Source organism: Dromiciops gliroides, chromosome 2 (assembly GCF_019393635.1).
Source record: "Dromiciops gliroides isolate mDroGli1 chromosome 2, mDroGli1.pri, whole genome shotgun sequence".
Lineage (NCBI taxonomy): Eukaryota > Metazoa > Chordata > Mammalia > Microbiotheria > Microbiotheriidae > Dromiciops > Dromiciops gliroides.
This window is the reverse complement of record NC_057862.1, coordinates 110,269,530-110,286,629: the sequence shown is the minus strand read 5'-3', so window position 1 is coordinate 110,286,629 and position 17,100 is coordinate 110,269,530. Positions and strand designations below refer to the sequence as shown.

The following is a 17,100-nucleotide window of genomic DNA, read 5'->3' as shown; positions in this document are numbered from 1 at the left end:
TGCTCCTTAGGCCTATTCTGTTGGGGGCAGAGGCATTTTGTGACTGACTTCTGCATGAGGGCTCAAAGCTGAGGGGATCAAGGGGAAGTGTGGAACACAATACCAACCAGAGCAGAGGGAGGACACATAAGGAGCTACCCATGTTGAGAAGCTCAAGCCATACTCAGGATGTTCTCCTGTCCAGGCCTTTTTCCTTAGTCAGTAGCTGTCAAAAAAATAAGACGAGCCCCAAGCCTGATTCCAGCCCTACTCTATGAAGTTCCTTGTCCACTGAACACCGCTTACTTGTGGACAGAAGCGAGAAGAAGCTGGCTGTCTGACCTCTGGTCAGAGGAGCAGTGTTGACTGTAGAGAGAACCAGGCATTATGTATCTATGGAACAACTTTATTTAAGTACACTGGGCACCACCAGGCAACGTGGTTTGGAGACAGGCTGTGCAGGGCAAAGGCTGGGGCTGAGAAGGAAGGTGGAAGGAAGCACACTGCAGTCTGGTTGCCACATTGCTTTCACACACACCTGGCCCCCCACTGGCTGGGGCCTTTGGTCACGGTGGAGTTGGAGGGAGAGGACACTGACTGGCATCTTTGGAATTTAGAAATGGGATAGGCGGGGGCCTGCTACACATCAAGGGAGGGCCACATGCTTATTCACAATGCCATAAGTATCAATGAAGGCAAATAGGCACCAAGGGGCTCCTAGATTATAGGCCACTGTTCAGGGAGGAGTGGCTCAAGCCAGATGCTTCAACTGAAATTGACCCATAGCAGGATGTAAAACCATCTCATTGGACAAGGGATTTGGGGGCACTGCCTTTCCTCAGGCATGAGAAGAAAGCATCTGCTACTGCCTGGATCCCCAGCTGGAAGGCCTAGGTTTGAATGAGGCAGTGCTAACTCCCCAGTATTCAGATCCTTCTTCCAGCGATTTCTACTAGTTCTGGGGGGTCAGCCGCAGGTTAGGGGCCCAGACTGTATCCTCTGTCGGACCCCCTCCACCCAACTTCCAGCTCTGGCTTTCCTTCTTTCTCTGCTAGGCCAGGGGCCTATAGTGAAGCTAAGGACACAATGCAAAATATGAGGCTGGCCAGGACTTTGGGCTCCCAAGGGAGGTCTGCCAATCCAGTGCACACCGCAGCTAAGAAAGCCAGAGACCAGACTCCTTTGCACCTCTGCCTGGTAACCACCCCTAGTGGGGCTGCAGGGATAAGGCACCTTCACTTCCTTCCGGAGCCTAAGTGGAGCCAAAGCTACAAAAGTAGCCCAGTGAAGGCACTGGTACCTGATGCACCAGAAAAGCCCACTATAAATAAATCTGCCTGGTGCTAGAGCTGGGAGCAGGAGGAAGGAATTAGTGTTGGCAGAAATGCCTTTGCTCAAAACCTTCAGTTCCAACTGGTCCCAGTGCCGTCTGCTATCTCAGTAGGATCCTGTTAACACTACTTACTGGGACCTGGTGGGTCCCCTACTCTTCAGGGGCTGGGCTACTACGCTAAGCTTAGGTGCTGTAAACATTAGTGTATGGAGGGAGACTGGGAAAGGGCCAGCAGTAAGCAATTAGGGATCTCCCCTTGCCGCTACCTCCTCCTTGGCCCTCTTAGTGACTAGGAGGTTACCAAACACTTTAGTAATAAATAAAACCATATGGCAAATAGGATTTTACTTAAACTGCGTTGAAGCAAAGATGGAGGAAGCACATTTAATAAGCCTGCAGTTGCAGGCTCCCCAGCTTCTGTCTTTATCTTGCCTACCTGCCTTGAGTGCGACTTGATCCAAAAGGCAGGCTAGCCCTAAGCCCTGTTCTGCTCCCGGTCCTTAAACCCTCCCTGCGCAGTTTTCTCCAAAGTTCTGCAGAACACATGAAGACAGCAACGAGGAGGTTGTGAGGGATGCACTTGGCTGGCCTGGGCATTCTGCACCATAGCCCAGCCAGTGAAGCCCCTCTCCTCCACCAGTTCCCTCCTGTGGTCCTGACCCTTAGGTAACCCCAAAGATTCCTATCCTCTCACCTATTCCCCTAACCCAGGGATTTCTGAAACAGCTCCAAATGTGCTTCTCCTTATCCCACAAACAAAAACAGCAAGAAAACCAAACAGTTCCTGCACAGCTCCCTACGATCAAGTGGCCAGCAAGTTAACAGTGAGGAGCAAAGGGAAGGTGGTAGGCCTGTGCTCCAGCCACCTGGCAGGCGGTTGGGGAGATGGTGGCAGGGCCTTCCTCTCGGATGGTTCAGTTTGCCCTCCTCCTCCTCTCCCTACAGCAGTAAACATAGTCCCACAAAAAGAAAGAAAAAGGACCAACAGACAAAGTAACGGGGCACTCCAGCCAGGTGTTCTCCCCTCTCAGGAGCAAGTTAGTGGTCAACCCCTGGGTCCTAGGCTCCATCGGGGGGAAGTCACCATCTTTTGTTAGGCACCGGGCTCCCCGGGCCACACTGGCACACGCACATCCACACGCATACATACCCACACCCACATCCACGCATACCCACATACAGGCAGCTCCTCACACACTCCAACTCAAGAAAGCGAGTTTTAAAGTGGAGTTAACTTCGGAGAGAGGTGAAAGAGACGTCCAAACATTAAAAGGTTTTCCTGTGGATGGATCGGGCGCCGTCTTCTTCATATTCCTTTTTAGATACCCACATCTTCTTAAAGGTGTCCAGCGATGCCAGAATGGAACCCCTGAGACAGAAGGAAGCCAAAGGAGCAGCATGAGTGGTCTGTGGAGCCCAGGCTGTCTCCAAACTAAATCCAGGTTTGATGGTTCCTGAGCTCAATTAGGCTTCAGCCTTCCACCTATTCCCATAATTACTCACCCAATCCATGTTGAATATAGTCTCTCCTGAGGAGCAGATATCTGAGGAGAGGTTGGAAAGAGAATGGTAAGGCTCGGATCCCTCCCTTTACCTCTCGTTTGCTCCCTCCCCAAAGGGCAGCCAGTGAAAAGAATCCCTTTCTGAGCAAAGGCCTCGTCGGGGCAGGCAGCCTCTCTGTCCAGCAGTGGAGGCCGATCCAGGCCATTGCACAGGCTACACTCAACCTTGTACCTGCTTGAGGTTCTGGGAAGCCTGGAATGACCTGTAGGCAAGGCCCTGTTCTAGAGATCCATGTCAGCCAGCCCAGAGACAGCCAGGCCCTAATGATGGCCATCCTGGCAGGTGCTTCCAAAGACCTAGACTATCCAACCCTTTACCCTCTTCAATCTCCATATCACTGTGCTGGCACAGTCTCTTTTTGGGGGGTCGGGGGTGGGGTGGGGCAATGAGGGTTAAGTGACTTGCCCAGGGTCACACAGCTAGTAGTGTCAAGTGTCTGAGGCTGGATTTGAACTCAGGTCCTCCTGAATCCAGGGCTGGTGCTTTATCCATTGCACCACCTAGCTGCCCCCCATAGTCTCTTTTTTTTTTTTCCTTTTTTTTGCAGGGCAATATGGGTTAAGTGACTTGCCCAGGGTCACACAGCTAGTATGTGTCAAGTGTCTGAGGCTGGATTTGAACTCAGGTACTCCTGAATCCAGGGCCAGGGCTTTACCCACTGTGCCACCTAGCTGCCCCCCCCCCCCATAGTCTCTTATCACACACGAGGCTGGGACAAAGGGAACAGAAACAGACACCTGCCCCCTTTACCCTGCTTTTCTGACAGCAGTACAAGAGGATCTTGGAGTCACAGGTTTAAGGCCCTGGCATCTGGAGGAATTGGAATTTCTCTCCTGGCATGTATAAAGGGAAGACAGAAGAGACATCCCTGAAGGTCTGGATCTTAGGGACTTAGACCAGAATCTGTTCTTCTGGATCGTGGTGTGGATCACTGGACGCAGCAGTTTAGGGGGCTGAGGCTCCAGGGTGAACTTTTCATACCCTCAGAAGCCTGCTCCCATCCAGGTCCCAACCCCAAATTCCTCCTACCCTGATTTTCACGTCTTTTGGAGCCAGCTTCTTCACTTCACTCAGTAGTCTGTCACCAAAACCTGCAGAAGCCAGGAGAGGAAAGTCCCAAGTGATTTCTCCAGTCCCCTGTGAGCACAACGGCTGAGCCGCTGGGTATTTCAAGGGTAATGACAAACCTTTGAACAGGGTAGAACCTCCTGAAAGCACAATGTTGGAGAAGAGTGTGCGCCTCAGGTCCATGTCAGACTTCTGGATGGCAAACACGAGCACCTCATGGATGCCCTCACTCTCCTCACCAATCAGATCTGGCCGGAACAGCAGCTCAGGGGCACGGAATCGGGAGGGGCCAATCTGCAGAGCAAAAAGCCAGTCTTAGAGGAAGCAGAAAGGACCTGATGCAGTAGCTGGTGAAATCCTGCTTCACCACAAGTTTAAGAAAGAAAGAAGAACCACGGGGCTCTCCTCAGTGTTCAGGGGATTTAGAAAGCCTAGACTTGGGAAATAACCTGTACAAATGTATTACATTAAATAGGCCCTGAATGCAAGCCCCTCGAGTAAGGTAAGTCCTGCAAAGAAAAGGAAACTGATCTCTCAGGCAAGATCTCAGCAAGTCCCTATTGGCAAGTAACCCTCTTCTGCTGTTGAGAGAAGCCTAAAGCCTTGGCCTAGCCTTTTCACCCATTCTAAATGTCAGGATCAATCATCCCTCTGGTCCATTGAGAACAACTCTTAAATATGTTGACAACCCACTTTTCCCCATAAGGAACAAAGTTCAAGATGCATGAGCTTCAAGAAGCAATAGAGGAGGGAGGGAGAAAAATCTGAAATTGTAAAGCATGTATAAACAAAAGTTGAGAACTATCTTTACATGTAACGGAAAAAATAAAATACCTCATACATAAAAAAAAAAAAAAGAAGCAATAGAAAATAAGGTTGAGTTTCCACTAATAGCTGGTTCGTGATTATACCTGGCTCCCAGCACCCCTGTCTCCTGTTTCTGGCTTCCCATTTTTTGGGTAGCCCAAGCTACAGATTAATGTTCAGGGCAGCATTAAAGCAGCTTTCCATTTCCAAGGACTTGGCAAGGAAGCTGTTCATTTTTCTGAGCTGGGCCTCCACATAGGTAGCCCCATTTCAGTCTAGGATTCTGCCCCTACAGGTTCCCTAGTGGGTTTGTGACCTGTTCAGATACCTCAATGGTGCTTCCATCAGGCAGGTAATACTGAGCCTTCTCTGTCTCCAGAGTCTCATCTTTCTGTGGGTTTATGGACAAGTAGCAGGCTCTCTGTAGGACAAAGCAGAAAAGGTGGTTGGTTAGAAGCCAAAGTTGTCATATCAGAGCCAGAGTGCCCCATGGTCGAAGCCTGTGACCTCTAAGGTCCACTTTAAGAGCAGGGTTTTCTATGAGAAGAAATGGCTCTGAGCTTTTGCTTTCATCAGTTTTCATGGCTCATTCAACCCTCGACCACTTGGGACATGTAGCTAAGGAGGAACTGGGGAACTCCCATTAAATACAGTGAGCTTTCTCTTTCCATGTGAGGAATGTAGCTTTGGGGTGCTCCCTCACTCCTGTGTCAGGTCTCTGTAAGATGCCTTTTTTTTTTTTTAAAGGAAAGGAAGGTGGTGGTGGTGGTGGTGAAGGCACACGTCTCTACACTGGCCACCAGAGGGCAGCACTTGAGAAAGCTGAGCTTGCTGCTACACCTCTATTCCATTCCTCCTGGGGAGAAGCTGTGACTAAAGAGATTAAGCTTTCCCAGGTGAGCACAGACAGCCACAGTGGCTGAGCTCTGTGGCCTTCCAAGTTTTCCTTCCCTCAACACTTCAAGGATCTGTAATAGTGCTGATAGAGGTGCTCCCTCCTCCTCCATGAAAAAGGGTCATGAGCCCTCTAGTGTTGGGCTGGAGGGACCTCACGAGTTGCTCAGGCCAAAGCATCATTAGCCTGTGGCCCAGCATGAGTGAGGAGACTCTTTGGGCTTAGCTAAGTTAGTCTCCCAGTCCGTCACCTGGCCTGCACTGCAAGTCTTTCCAGTTTGATAGGGACTGTCAGAGATGGTGTTCCGTTGGCACTGCCTCCACACCAAACTGCAAGGCATTAGAAACCAGGGGAACTTTAGTGGCAGCAAAGGCTCATTGCAAATGGGAAGTATAAAGAATTAATGACAAATGCAGAACTCTTTCCCCTAGTCTGGATATGCCCCTGTACTACCAACAGGTAGCCTGGCCAGGGGGAGGGAGTGGCTGGGAGGCAGATCTCTTGAGACCCCCCTTACCACTCCTTCCCCCAAAGACACTGCATTCCCTTAGAGGCAACCAGGTGGTACGGTAGATAGGAGTGAGTGCTGGACTTGGTCATGAGGAGGAGCTAAATTCAAATCATTTACTAGCTGCGTAACCCTGGGCTTCTCTTAACCTCAGTTTCTTCATATGACAAGGATAATAACAACACTTGCCTTACAGAGTTGGGAAATTCCAGTGAAAAAGCACCTTGGCACACTTAAGCTCACTATATGTGAGTTATTATTGTGCATTATTATTATTATTTCCCTTTCCTTCCCACTCCTGGGAAGTTGCCTCAGGGCTCTCTCTGAGCCCTGCTCTGCCTCCTTGACTGGCAGCTCTGGATCCCAAGCACACAGCCCTTGTTGGTGTTCCCGTCCCAGGCAGAGCTCACCTCTTTGATGGTCTTGACAATCTCAAATTCAGATGATGAGTGAAAATCATATCCCTCCTTGCGCAGGTAGAGACGGAGAAAACGGGAGACATCACGGCCAGCAATGTCAATGCGCATGATGGAGTGGGGCATGGCAAAGCCCTCATAGATGGGCACCGCATGGGTGACACCATCTCCAGAGTCCAGCACCACTCCTGTGGTTCTTCCTGTTGCATATCTGAAGCACAAGGAGTCAGGAATCAATAGCCTGGCCTTTCCTAAAGTCCACTCCTCTTAAGCAAGCTGCCCAGCTCCAGCCAAAGGCAAAACCTCCCATTCATGGACAAGGAAGGCCCTTCAGTGCCTCTCACTGAATTCAGGTGAAATAAAGAAAACAAGGGACTCAAGGGGAAAACCACATATTGCCGCCCCACCCAAATTTAAGCCCTTTAAGGGGACTGCTTTGTTTTGTCTTTGTGCGGACAATACCTAACTTAATACCTGGCATGGGTAAGTACTTTAAAAAGTCATTAAATCAATTCATACATTTCTCACAAAGTTGCAAGGAAAGCACTTTGTAAACCTTTAAATGTCATGTACATCTAATTATAACCAGTACTATAATTTCTACAACAGTCTTCTTGGAATTGGGGCTAAAGAATGAAGCAAGGTTTGAGAAACCCAACACACCATGAGCTAATCCTCATCCTGTGAAACCAAAGCTTTACCTACTTCTTCCACAAACCAGGATCCTTTAGAGAATGCCCCTGGAAAAGCTGACTCCCTGAGTAGAGAAGACAGCCCTTTCCTGGACTGTTCCAGTGACCCCATTCTCCCTAGAATGGCCATGTTCTCTAGATGGAAATCAAGAAGAAATGGACACACCAGGCGCTGGGGGTGGGGTGGGGTGTAAGGTGTACAGCAAGAGAAGAACAGGGCTTGAAGGGAGAGTTTCAGTGGCACATACCATCCTTCTTTCCCCCCCTCAGGATTCCCAGTAGGCTCAGGCTCAAGCATTCATAGATATGCACAGCATGGTAAAGGACCATTTCCTAGATTTACTTCTACCCATTTGGTGCTGCCCATTGGGTATTACATTCAGTGCAAACTTGAGTGGACAAACAATAAGGAAATCTCATTTGGTTTGCACACAGATCAGTTCCTCTATGGTTAGCATTCAGTTTTAGTCCCTCTTCTCGTCCCTTTTTCCAAACTCCCCCAACCCTTTGCTAGAAAGGTTGTTCTGAAATAGCCTGACCGGAGAAGTAGGAGTCTAGCTTGGGTTATTGTCTGCCCCTTGGGACAGTCAACTACTCACAGACTAAGCACAGCTTGCATGGAGATGAAGAGGGCTGGCACGTTGAATGTCTCAAAAAAAACTTCAGCAGCACGTTCCCGGTTTTTTCGTGGGTTCAAGGGCGCCTCAGTCAGGAGCACAGGATGCTGGCAAAACAGCCCCAAGCACACGTGAGTGTGATCTCTTCATTACTGGGGTAAGTTAGGTAGATAGGAAGCCAGGAGCTCAGAGGTGGTAGCAGGTTGGTCTGAAGGTGGTCAGCTGATAGAGCCCCCAGATCTCCCATCCAACAAGCAGGACCCTGGGGAAATTCTCCCCAAAGGTTAAGACTTTCGGGATTTTTCAAACCTTTGAAGGATTCCTATGAACAGAACAATCTCACCTCTTCTGAGAAAGTCTGGAGCTGGTCTTTGGAATAGACATACTGCCAGATGCGCTCCATGTCATTCCAGTCCTTCACAATGCCATGCTCCATGGGGTAGCGGATGGAGAGCAGGCCTCGATGCTCCTGTAACAACCAGAAAGCAAAACTTCTTATTTTTGCTGGGGCAATGAGTGTTAAGTGACTTGCCCAGGGTCATACAGCTAGAAAGTGTCAGGTGTCTCAGGCTGGATTTGAACCCAGGTTGTCCTGAATCCAAGGCAGGTGCTTTTCCCACTGTGCCACCTAGCTGCCCCTAAGAAAGCAAAACTTCTATGCAGCTAGGGAACCCTCAGGCCTGTGGACCAAGGAGGAAAACAGGGTCTTTGAAAAACACAACTTGGGGAATGGAACAAGACATATTTTCAGATATGGTCAGTGTGGTCTCATATTGCTTAATGATTTGTACCTGTTATAGGGATATACTGGGAGAGAGAGTTAGTGGCAAGTTAACAGAGAAGCCACTAAAATATGAAAAAATACACAGAGGAACAAAATTCAGAAGGGGACAAAACTGCAATTTTTTTCTATCTACTGTGTTCAATTTAACGTACCAGCTTTTAACTGTATATAGTCCAAGTAAACAGTTTGATATTTAATCCTCTTTTTTGGAGGGGTGAGAGGGACTTTAGCTCCTCTAAACTCAACCTAAAGTCTAAGAGTATTTTTCATATTCTCTAGAGCAGAGGTTTTTGTTTGTTTTTGCAGGACAATGAGGGTTAAGTGACTTGCCCAGGGCCACACAGCTAGTAAGTGTCTAGTGTCTGAGGCCGGATTTGAACTCAGGTCCTCCTGAATCCAGGGTTGATGCTTTATCTACTTTATCTACAGTACCATCTAGTTGCCCAAGCAGACTTAGTTTTTTCTGGAGTGTGATAACTATTTCAATATAATTGGTTTTCTTTGTAATTGTATATGTTTTATTTTGTGCATCTTAATACGTTAATTTTGAGATGGGGTCAGATGGGCAGGCAGCCCATCACACAAGGGCTCTATGACCTAAACAGGTTGAAGAAGTCCTGCTCTGGAAAAACCCAATACTCAAAACATCCTTTCATTGCCTCAACTGCTGAATTGGAAGAAGTGCCAAGCCATTAGGACCTGAAGCAACAGATATAAGACTTTCTGCTCATTATCTGGATCAAAAATAAAATAATAAATTTTCTGGTTTTCATGCACATTTACTGGGAAGGTCAAAGCCAAATTCAGCAGTAACAATATTGTTCTAATGAATTACTTATATCACTCAATCCATTTTACAGCCAAGATACTGAGACACAATCAATTTTTCCATCATTGCATTTCTTTTGCAGAATCCCAAAGATCAGAGTCTCAATTTCAGACCTACGTTAATGTTTGCCACCATAGGATCAGGAAAGGCCCCAGAACCAGAGGCTGTGACTGTGAGGAGTGGGATGGGAATAACATGGAAGATCCAAAAAGGAAATTGTCTCTTTTTGTGGTTGTGTCCATTTGCTGAGACAGCCAACACTTGGGAGAAGGGGTGAGGTGGGTTTAGAGTAAGATTTGGAAGGGAAAGCTCTTCTGATGACTTAAGACTACACCTGTAGTTTATTACCTCTGCTTTGGGGCCAATGAAAATGTCCCCTTCCAGGGCTCCAGCCATGACACGGACATGTTTTGGTCTGCCTACGCTGCAAAAAAAGAGAGAAAGACGATTTTACAGAAGGACATAAAGAAATGTTCTGTCAGTGTATCTATCTCTTCTCTCCCTCTAAAAAATGTTTAACAAATTCCTCTCTCCTCCCAACAACACATACTTTGTATATAAGTATCAAAGGACCTTATTGAATTTTCAATAGAAATGTCACACCTCAACAAGTTGTCCTCCGTGGTCTTCATACATGATCAGAGCTAAAGCAGAACAATGAAGTTCATAAAGGTTGCTTTTGGGGCCTTTTGCTTCTACTCCAGTGTCCTTCTGCTTGTGGACTTTCTTGTCAAAGAGGAAAGCTATGAGAAACTCATCCTCACTATGGTGGATGAACTTTGTTCTCCCACATCTATAGCATAGTGGGTCTTTTTTTTTTTTTTGCGGGGCAATGAGGGTTAAGTGACTTGCCTAGGGTCACACAGCTAGTGTTAAGTATCTGAGGCCAGATTTTAACTCAGGTCCTCCAGAATCCAGGGCCAGTGCTTTATTTACTTCTCCACCTGGCTGCCCCCCATAATGGGTCTTAATATATGATAGCTGAATAAAAGAATGCCATTCTGGGGAATATGTGCATCTTAAAAGAAGACTTCAGGGTAATGTTTAAACCAAATGAATGACTCACTACTGTTAAAATTTCAGGCATCAGATGGAGAGATATCAAGGCCTCTCAAGTCAAACCCAATAAGTGATCCAGTCATCCTGACTATCTCTAAAGCTGATACTTGCTTCCTACTATCCCAAGTATCTGAGTTATCCTCTCTGCTCTTCCCTGGCTCCCAAAGTAGGATTTCTTAGAAAGGAGTTGGACCCCATAACGACAATATCACCCACCACAACCTTTGATGAAGCTACAGTATGACTTACTAGTTTGGAAAACAGTACTTGGGAATTTGATCTCCTGCAAAACCAGCTTTAATCACACCAGAGCCCTGGGGAGAGAAGTGAAGCAAATTAAAAGTTTCGGAAAAACAAGAGAGAGTCAAAGGAAAGTAACTATGAATTCTAAAACCATAAATTCAGTGATGAAGTATCTTCCTTGGGTATTTGGGCAAAATGCATTCTCCCAATACTTAACTATGCAATGTTTTGAGCGCTCGGGCTTGGGTGCAAGTAGACGTTCTTCTAATCTTGCTGAAACACCTATATAGATCTATTATAGATGCTATCTAAAGAGGCTGATCCTGAAAGGTAGCTGTAGCACAGTAAATGGTACAGTGTTCTACTAGCCAGTCTCCAAAGGGAAAGGGAGAAGGATTCTTGTGTAAAGCCCAGAGGAGAAGCTAGTTCAGACCATGAGGACTGGCCTTGGCCTTTGATGCTCTATGGTTGTGGGTACAGTACCCATAAGTGACAACTGGAGTCTTAATTCAGCACCTTTAGTACCACTCAATGGCCCAAGGAGGTTAATCATCAACTTTAGGAACAGGTCCCAACATTGTACAGAAGCCTGAAGCTGAACACTGCTTTAGGTATACACCCTCTGCCCGCCCAGCACTCTTCTCCACCCTGCAGAACTTAAAGCTTCCACAGTAATAGGAACAGGCCCATTCCTGCCATTTTAGCCCAGGATCCTGCCATTTTCAGAATACATAGGGAATGACGTACCAGAAACTGCCCCAGCTCCCTCACTTTGTATCTAATGCCTGTGTACAACTATAATAGTCTCACGAAGGAAGTGAGATTGAACACCCAGGGGCTACAGTCTAGTTTTCTACTTGGTAAAGGAGATTAGGTACAGGTAGTACAAAGTGGTTAAAGAACAGGGAAGGGGAGGTGAAGAGCAGAACAAGCCTAGTTCTCTGAACAAATAGTAATGATGAATCATTGCCAAGATTTAAAGCAGGTATGGGATAGAATTTGAAATTGCTCACTAGTCAATTTGAGAAGAGAAATTGCCCTGGTAACTCCAAGAAAGACAGGAATAAAAGCCTGGAAAAACCTCAGCCAGAAATTAGCCACAAGTGGAGAAAAGAAAGCATTATCCTGTTGTGGGTTCAAGGACTTTGGTTCTGGAACCTATGGAGAAGACACCATAACGAAGTGATGAGAACAGCCCTTAATAAAGGGCTCAAATCTCTCGGATTGCCCCTTGCTCTTCTCTGGCCCTGGTAATGTAGACAGGCCTGTTGGAGCTCCTGGAAGATGTTTCCAAGGGATGGAAACCTGGAAAGGAAAACTATGTGAGCATTCCAATATTGCTTTTTAAGGGGTATGGTCTCCTCATTTGGATTTCACTGGAGATACTTAATAAATGTTTATTGAATTGATTTGAATAAAATTATGCAAAGATAGGTCTTGGGGACTGGATTTCAAGCCAGGCTAAGATATCATATTCAATTCTTCCCTTCTTTTCTTCATAGCAAGAACACAATAAGCTTGCTGGTCCACACATGCTATACAGTGCATATATTTTCAAACTTTTAAAAGGTATTTATCAGTTTTATCCATTTTCCCCTCTCCTTTTCTGTCTGTAATATGGTAATGTTAAAAAAAAGACAATACAATTTATTTTAAAAGAAGGCAAAAAGAAAAAAAAAAGAAAACAAACTTGCTGGTCTCAGATGAGGTTTGTACCTACTGGGAAAAGGTATTCAAATCTACTTGTCCTTATCAGATTCATCCCCACTTTGGGATTGCAAATGGAAGTGGTGGCCAGACAGGGTGTAGGTAGCAGAGATTCCTGAGAAGTTCAAGGCCAGTTTGGTTCTAGAGAAGCTCAGGCAGTACTGGTTATGATGTATGAGGTAGCATCACACTTAGCCTCAGAGCAAGCAAGAACTGGCAGGGAGTAAAATTGGACCTGCTAAGAGGCTGGGTGAAGTGGGGAAGGGATAAATAGTAGCAGCATCTCTGTTCTGCTCCAGCCAAACCACTAGAGCACACAAAAGGGTTATGCCAATTTCCTTAACAGTAATTTATAATTAGGAACTTTGTACCTGGCAAATGAGCTGCCACTCTCTTTGTTATTCACCATGGCAAAAGTCAAATAAACAAACACATAGCGGCAGGCTCATTGAAAACAAGTGTTCATTAAATATTTGATTTCCTCATTAAATATTTGATCTCTGAGAAGAACCAGAGTCTGCTGCCAGCAATGGCTACATGGAACAGAGTGATTTCAGTGCTGAAATGCAGCTTCGAATGTGGGAAGACAAACCACAAGTTCCTCAGCAGGCACCAGAAGCACACATTACCTAGACTGCCAAAGAACTGGGACAGAAAGAATTTACCACAGGCACTAGTTAATGCTATAGCTGTCCAGCCCTGAGCATTCTTCCTTCTTGTAAGTGGCAACAGGACTCCAAGAGAGTCTCTTGATAAGCAAAGACCGGAATCAATGACAGCAGGGGAATTTAAAGTTCCACACTTAATTCCTGGGGACATTGTGATTTTTAAGGTGTTTAGAACTGTCTTCGGTTCTTGCTTCTCACAACCATTTCCAATTTTCTCTGGACCCCCACGGTACCTTGGACAGTGTGAAACTTGTGCAAAGCACTCAGTATATATACTCAACTGATTGGCATAAAAATTCTTAAAATAATCTCTTAGTTCCCTCAATCCTTCAGGATATCATGCAGGTACAAACCAAGACTTTGAATGTCAAATTCTATACGTGATGACAAGATATGGATTGGTTTCATTTTCTAGTCCATTTCAGGGTTTCTATGATTTTCTAGAATCACTGAGTTGCAAAGATTTTAAGAGTGAAATAACTTTTTTCTTAATGATGAAAGTCTGAAAATCGGAGGCTGGTTTTTTTGTTTGTTTGTTTGTTTTTTGGCTGTATCTCTTCTACAGTCAGAGAGAGTCACAGGTTTAGAACTTTGATAGACTGGAAAGGTCACCTAGTTGAAGTCCTTCATTTTACAAGTAAAGATATTGAAGAGTTCAGAGGGGTTAAGAGATTGGCCCAGGGTCCCATAGCAGGTGAGGGGCAGGGCTAAGATTCATACCCAGTTCCTCAGACTCTAAAGCTTTGCTTGTTCCTAAAAACAACTTCAAGCTTGTTTAAAACTTTTATCTTTTATTAAGTTAACTGTAACCTTTGAGTTCTTAAGTCACCAAGGACTTGGGACAGGAGTTGATGATTGTGGATGGGCAATAAGCTCTTTTTACCTAAAGAAAACAGTTTTCTTTTAAAATTTAAAGCACATTTATTTGCACTAGTGATTCCTGTAGTAGGTACCCAGTTTTCAAAATGTGGTCCACAATCACACTTGAAAGACTGAGAGCTCCTCTCTTAGGAATCCTAGGATTTTAGAGCTGACAAGGACCTTAGAGATAATTTAGTACAATCCACACACACATTTTGCACACTAGAAACTGAAGCGCAGAAAGGGGAAATAACATATATAAAGAGCACAGATCTAAGAGTTAGAAGGGACCTCAAAGGCTACATTGCAACCCAACTCTCTTATTTTACAGACAAAGAGGTTACATTGTCTTGTCCAAGGTTACATAGGTAGTAAATTTCAGAAGTAAGATTTCCACCCAGACCCTTTTTTACTACAGAGCCAATGCTCTTCCCACAGGACCACAATGACTTGCCTAGGATCATACAGACAGTTGGTGGCAGAACTGAGACTAAAATCCAGGTTTTTTGACTCAATTCAGTATGCCTTCTTACTATACCATTCTACTTCATTTTAGTATTAATGGTTATATTCAAGAGAAACATGTTTCTGACTGTAATTACTCATGATACTTATCTCACTGATACTTTCAAAAGTAATTTCATTTTTTTCTCATTAATTCCAGGTAGCTTTTTGTGGTGTCAAGCAGGAGTAGATAAGATGTTAGATAAGCCAGAACAGGTGATGAAAAAAATTTTCCCTTTTTTTCCTTTTTCTTCCCTTCCTTAATGCCTCCTTCTTACTAGTACTGCATTCGTAGCTTCAAGGAAAAGGATTTCAGTGTCTTTGTACAATGCTAAAACTGTGTGATCCATTTCCATCAATAAACACTTATCAAAATAGATACCTGATTCAGTTATCTAATATGGCTCATTCTATTCTTCCTCCTGAGAGCTAAAAATAGCTGTTAAAGAGTCATTAAAAATTAGCTCAGAATTTCAAACACTAATTCATTGAGATTCCAAATCTAAATTTAATGTGGCATATTCTCAGCAGCATCCTAAAGACAAATGACAAGTTTCTCAGATTTCACTTTTAGTAGATGTACTGGCACAGGTATAGAAATGTTTCAAATAGTTTCAAAATTAATAATAGCATTGTTACTTTGAAGTACAACTTAATATGTTATTAGGGAAATGAAGAGGGGTGAACTCAGCCTAAAGGGAATGAATTATCCTCTATAATAGAGAAAGAGCAAGAAAAATGATGGAAAGAGTTGGAGTTGAGATTACACATTAATCCAAAAAGCAGTAAATCAGATCAAACCAATGGACTTGCCATTTCTGCTCCATAGCACTCCTGAAGGAAATCTAAAAACTGTTGCCAATTTGCCAATTATACAAAGGAGGCTTTTGTCCTTCCATCTCAAAGAGGACCATGACAGATGTTATGACTTGCAATGAATTGGATTTAAGTGAGGAAAGGCTGTGCAAAGTCACCAGATACTCTCTTCCAAAGCCATCTGGGTCCAGTGGCAAAATATACATCAGGACAACTGGAGATGGCCCAGAATGTTTTGAGATGATCAGGGTTAAGTGACTTGCCCAGGGTCACACAGCTAGTAAGTGTCAAGTATCTGAGGCCAGATTTGAACTCCCATCCTCCTGACTTTAGGGCCAGTGCACTATCCATTGCACCACCTAGCTGTCTCACAAAGGGGGCAAAAAGAAGATGAAGATATATATCAGTTACTTCCCAAGGAGGCCAATAGACACAAGAACCAAAATTCGAAAATTAAAAGCGCTATTACAGTGTGGATCCAAGCTTCTTTTTCCTTGGGCTCTCAGGCTGCTTATCAGTAGCCTACTTAGGTCTGTCTCACCATTATCACTTCCTTTAAGTCAGATTCATGGAGATAGCAAAGCTAGCAGACACAAACTTCCTTTGGTCTGGCAGACATTTCCCCAAGGGCATGATCAACCTTTAAAAGGGGCACCTCTGATAAGTGGGGAATGGACTACCTGGCTTCCAAGGAAGCCTATGTTGAACACTAACGCCTGTGATCACCACAGACTTTACCTTCATCCAGAGGGATGCAGCTGTTTCCAGACAGGGAATTCAGCCCCTACACCCAGAAGTACATTTGGGAGGGCACAGTTTCATCTTCCCCCCAAAATAGAGATCCATTTGGGTTCTACTCAAGAGGAAGGGAACCTCCCAGTGTTCTGACCCCTTGCTTAATTAACACCATGATTATAATTAGTGACCACAAAAACAATAAAGCCCAAGGAAACTCCCAGCCACCAAAGCTCCCCAGGAGCCCCGTCCGACCCCACCCAGGGGCGGGACATGGCCTTCCCACGTACCCACCCCACCCAGGTCCAGGACTGAACAAAATCCGGCCCTTCCCCACCCATGGGCGGAACCCTGTCCCACTAGTCTCGCCAACTGGGAATCCCAGGAGCCAATCCATGACACTCCCTTCTGCCCCGCCCCGCCCCACAGAAAGAGGAAACCCTACGGCATTCCATCAGATTGACTGAGGAGCTAGCCAATTCCCTTCAAGTGCTGCTCCATCCGGCTAGCTCGAAGGGCGGAACTAATTAAATTAGACGGACAGCTACACGAGCCAATAGGATCATGAGAACTAGAGAAGGGGCTGGGCCCTAAGCGCCGACAGAGCGGTTAAGGCCCCTCAGGCCAAGGGCCCGATGACCCGTGGGTTAGAGATGGGGCCTTTCTCTCCCCCGACCTCCACCCTAGGGATGCTGGCCTATGGACCTGCTAGGGACTGCCTCCCTCAAAGAGAAGGGGTCGGCCAAAGCCTCCTGACAGGCCGAGCCAGTGACAAAGAGTCAGCGCCCAAGGCGGAGGACCCTTAGACTAAGATAGCCAGGCCCTGCTCGAGGAAGAGAAAACCAAGACTCACGTTGTCGATCACGACAGGCTGGTTGGCGATAATATCGTAGGACTCCATGGCAGAGGGGGTCTCTCCTCCAGAGGAAGAAACTGCCAGCCGGGTCCGCTGCTGCTACCGCCGCTACGCATGCGCAATGCTGTAGCCGGGACAAGGAGGTCGGGAGGGGCAGCTC

General features: G+C 45.8%; 1 protein-coding gene across 1 annotated transcript; it reads right to left on the bottom strand.

Moving 5' to 3' along the window:
- Nucleotides 1–369: 369 nt before the first annotated feature.
- On the bottom strand, nt 370–17,093 carry ACTR1A (actin related protein 1A). Its single transcript, XM_043981735.1, has 11 exons — nt 16,938–17,093; nt 10,800–10,864; nt 9,840–9,915; nt 8,222–8,347; nt 7,861–7,985; nt 6,564–6,780; nt 5,079–5,171; nt 4,063–4,237; nt 3,905–3,966; nt 2,816–2,856; nt 370–2,681 (listed from the first exon to the last, which is right to left on the bottom strand). Exons 1-11 carry the CDS (start codon nt 16,983–16,985, stop codon nt 2,579–2,581), a joined length of 1,131 nt encoding a protein of 376 aa, XP_043837670.1. The 5' UTR covers nt 16,986–17,093; the 3' UTR covers nt 370–2,578.
- Nucleotides 17,094–17,100: the final 7 nt, after the last annotated feature.

Excerpts from the sequence above, each read along its gene's own strand:
- ACTR1A (XM_043981735.1), bottom strand. The coding sequence starts at position 16,985 with ATGGAGTCCTACGATATTATCGCCAACCAGCCTGTCGTGATCGACAAC. Across the intron at positions 10,865-16,937 it reads AGCCTGTCGTGATCGACAAC|GGCTCTGGTGTGATTAAAGC; the intron begins GTGAGTCTTGGT and ends TTCTCTCCCCAG. Across the intron at positions 3,967-4,062 it reads AGGTTCTACCCTGTTCAAAG|GTTTTGGTGACAGACTACTG; the intron begins GTTTGTCATTAC and ends TGGCTTCTGCAG.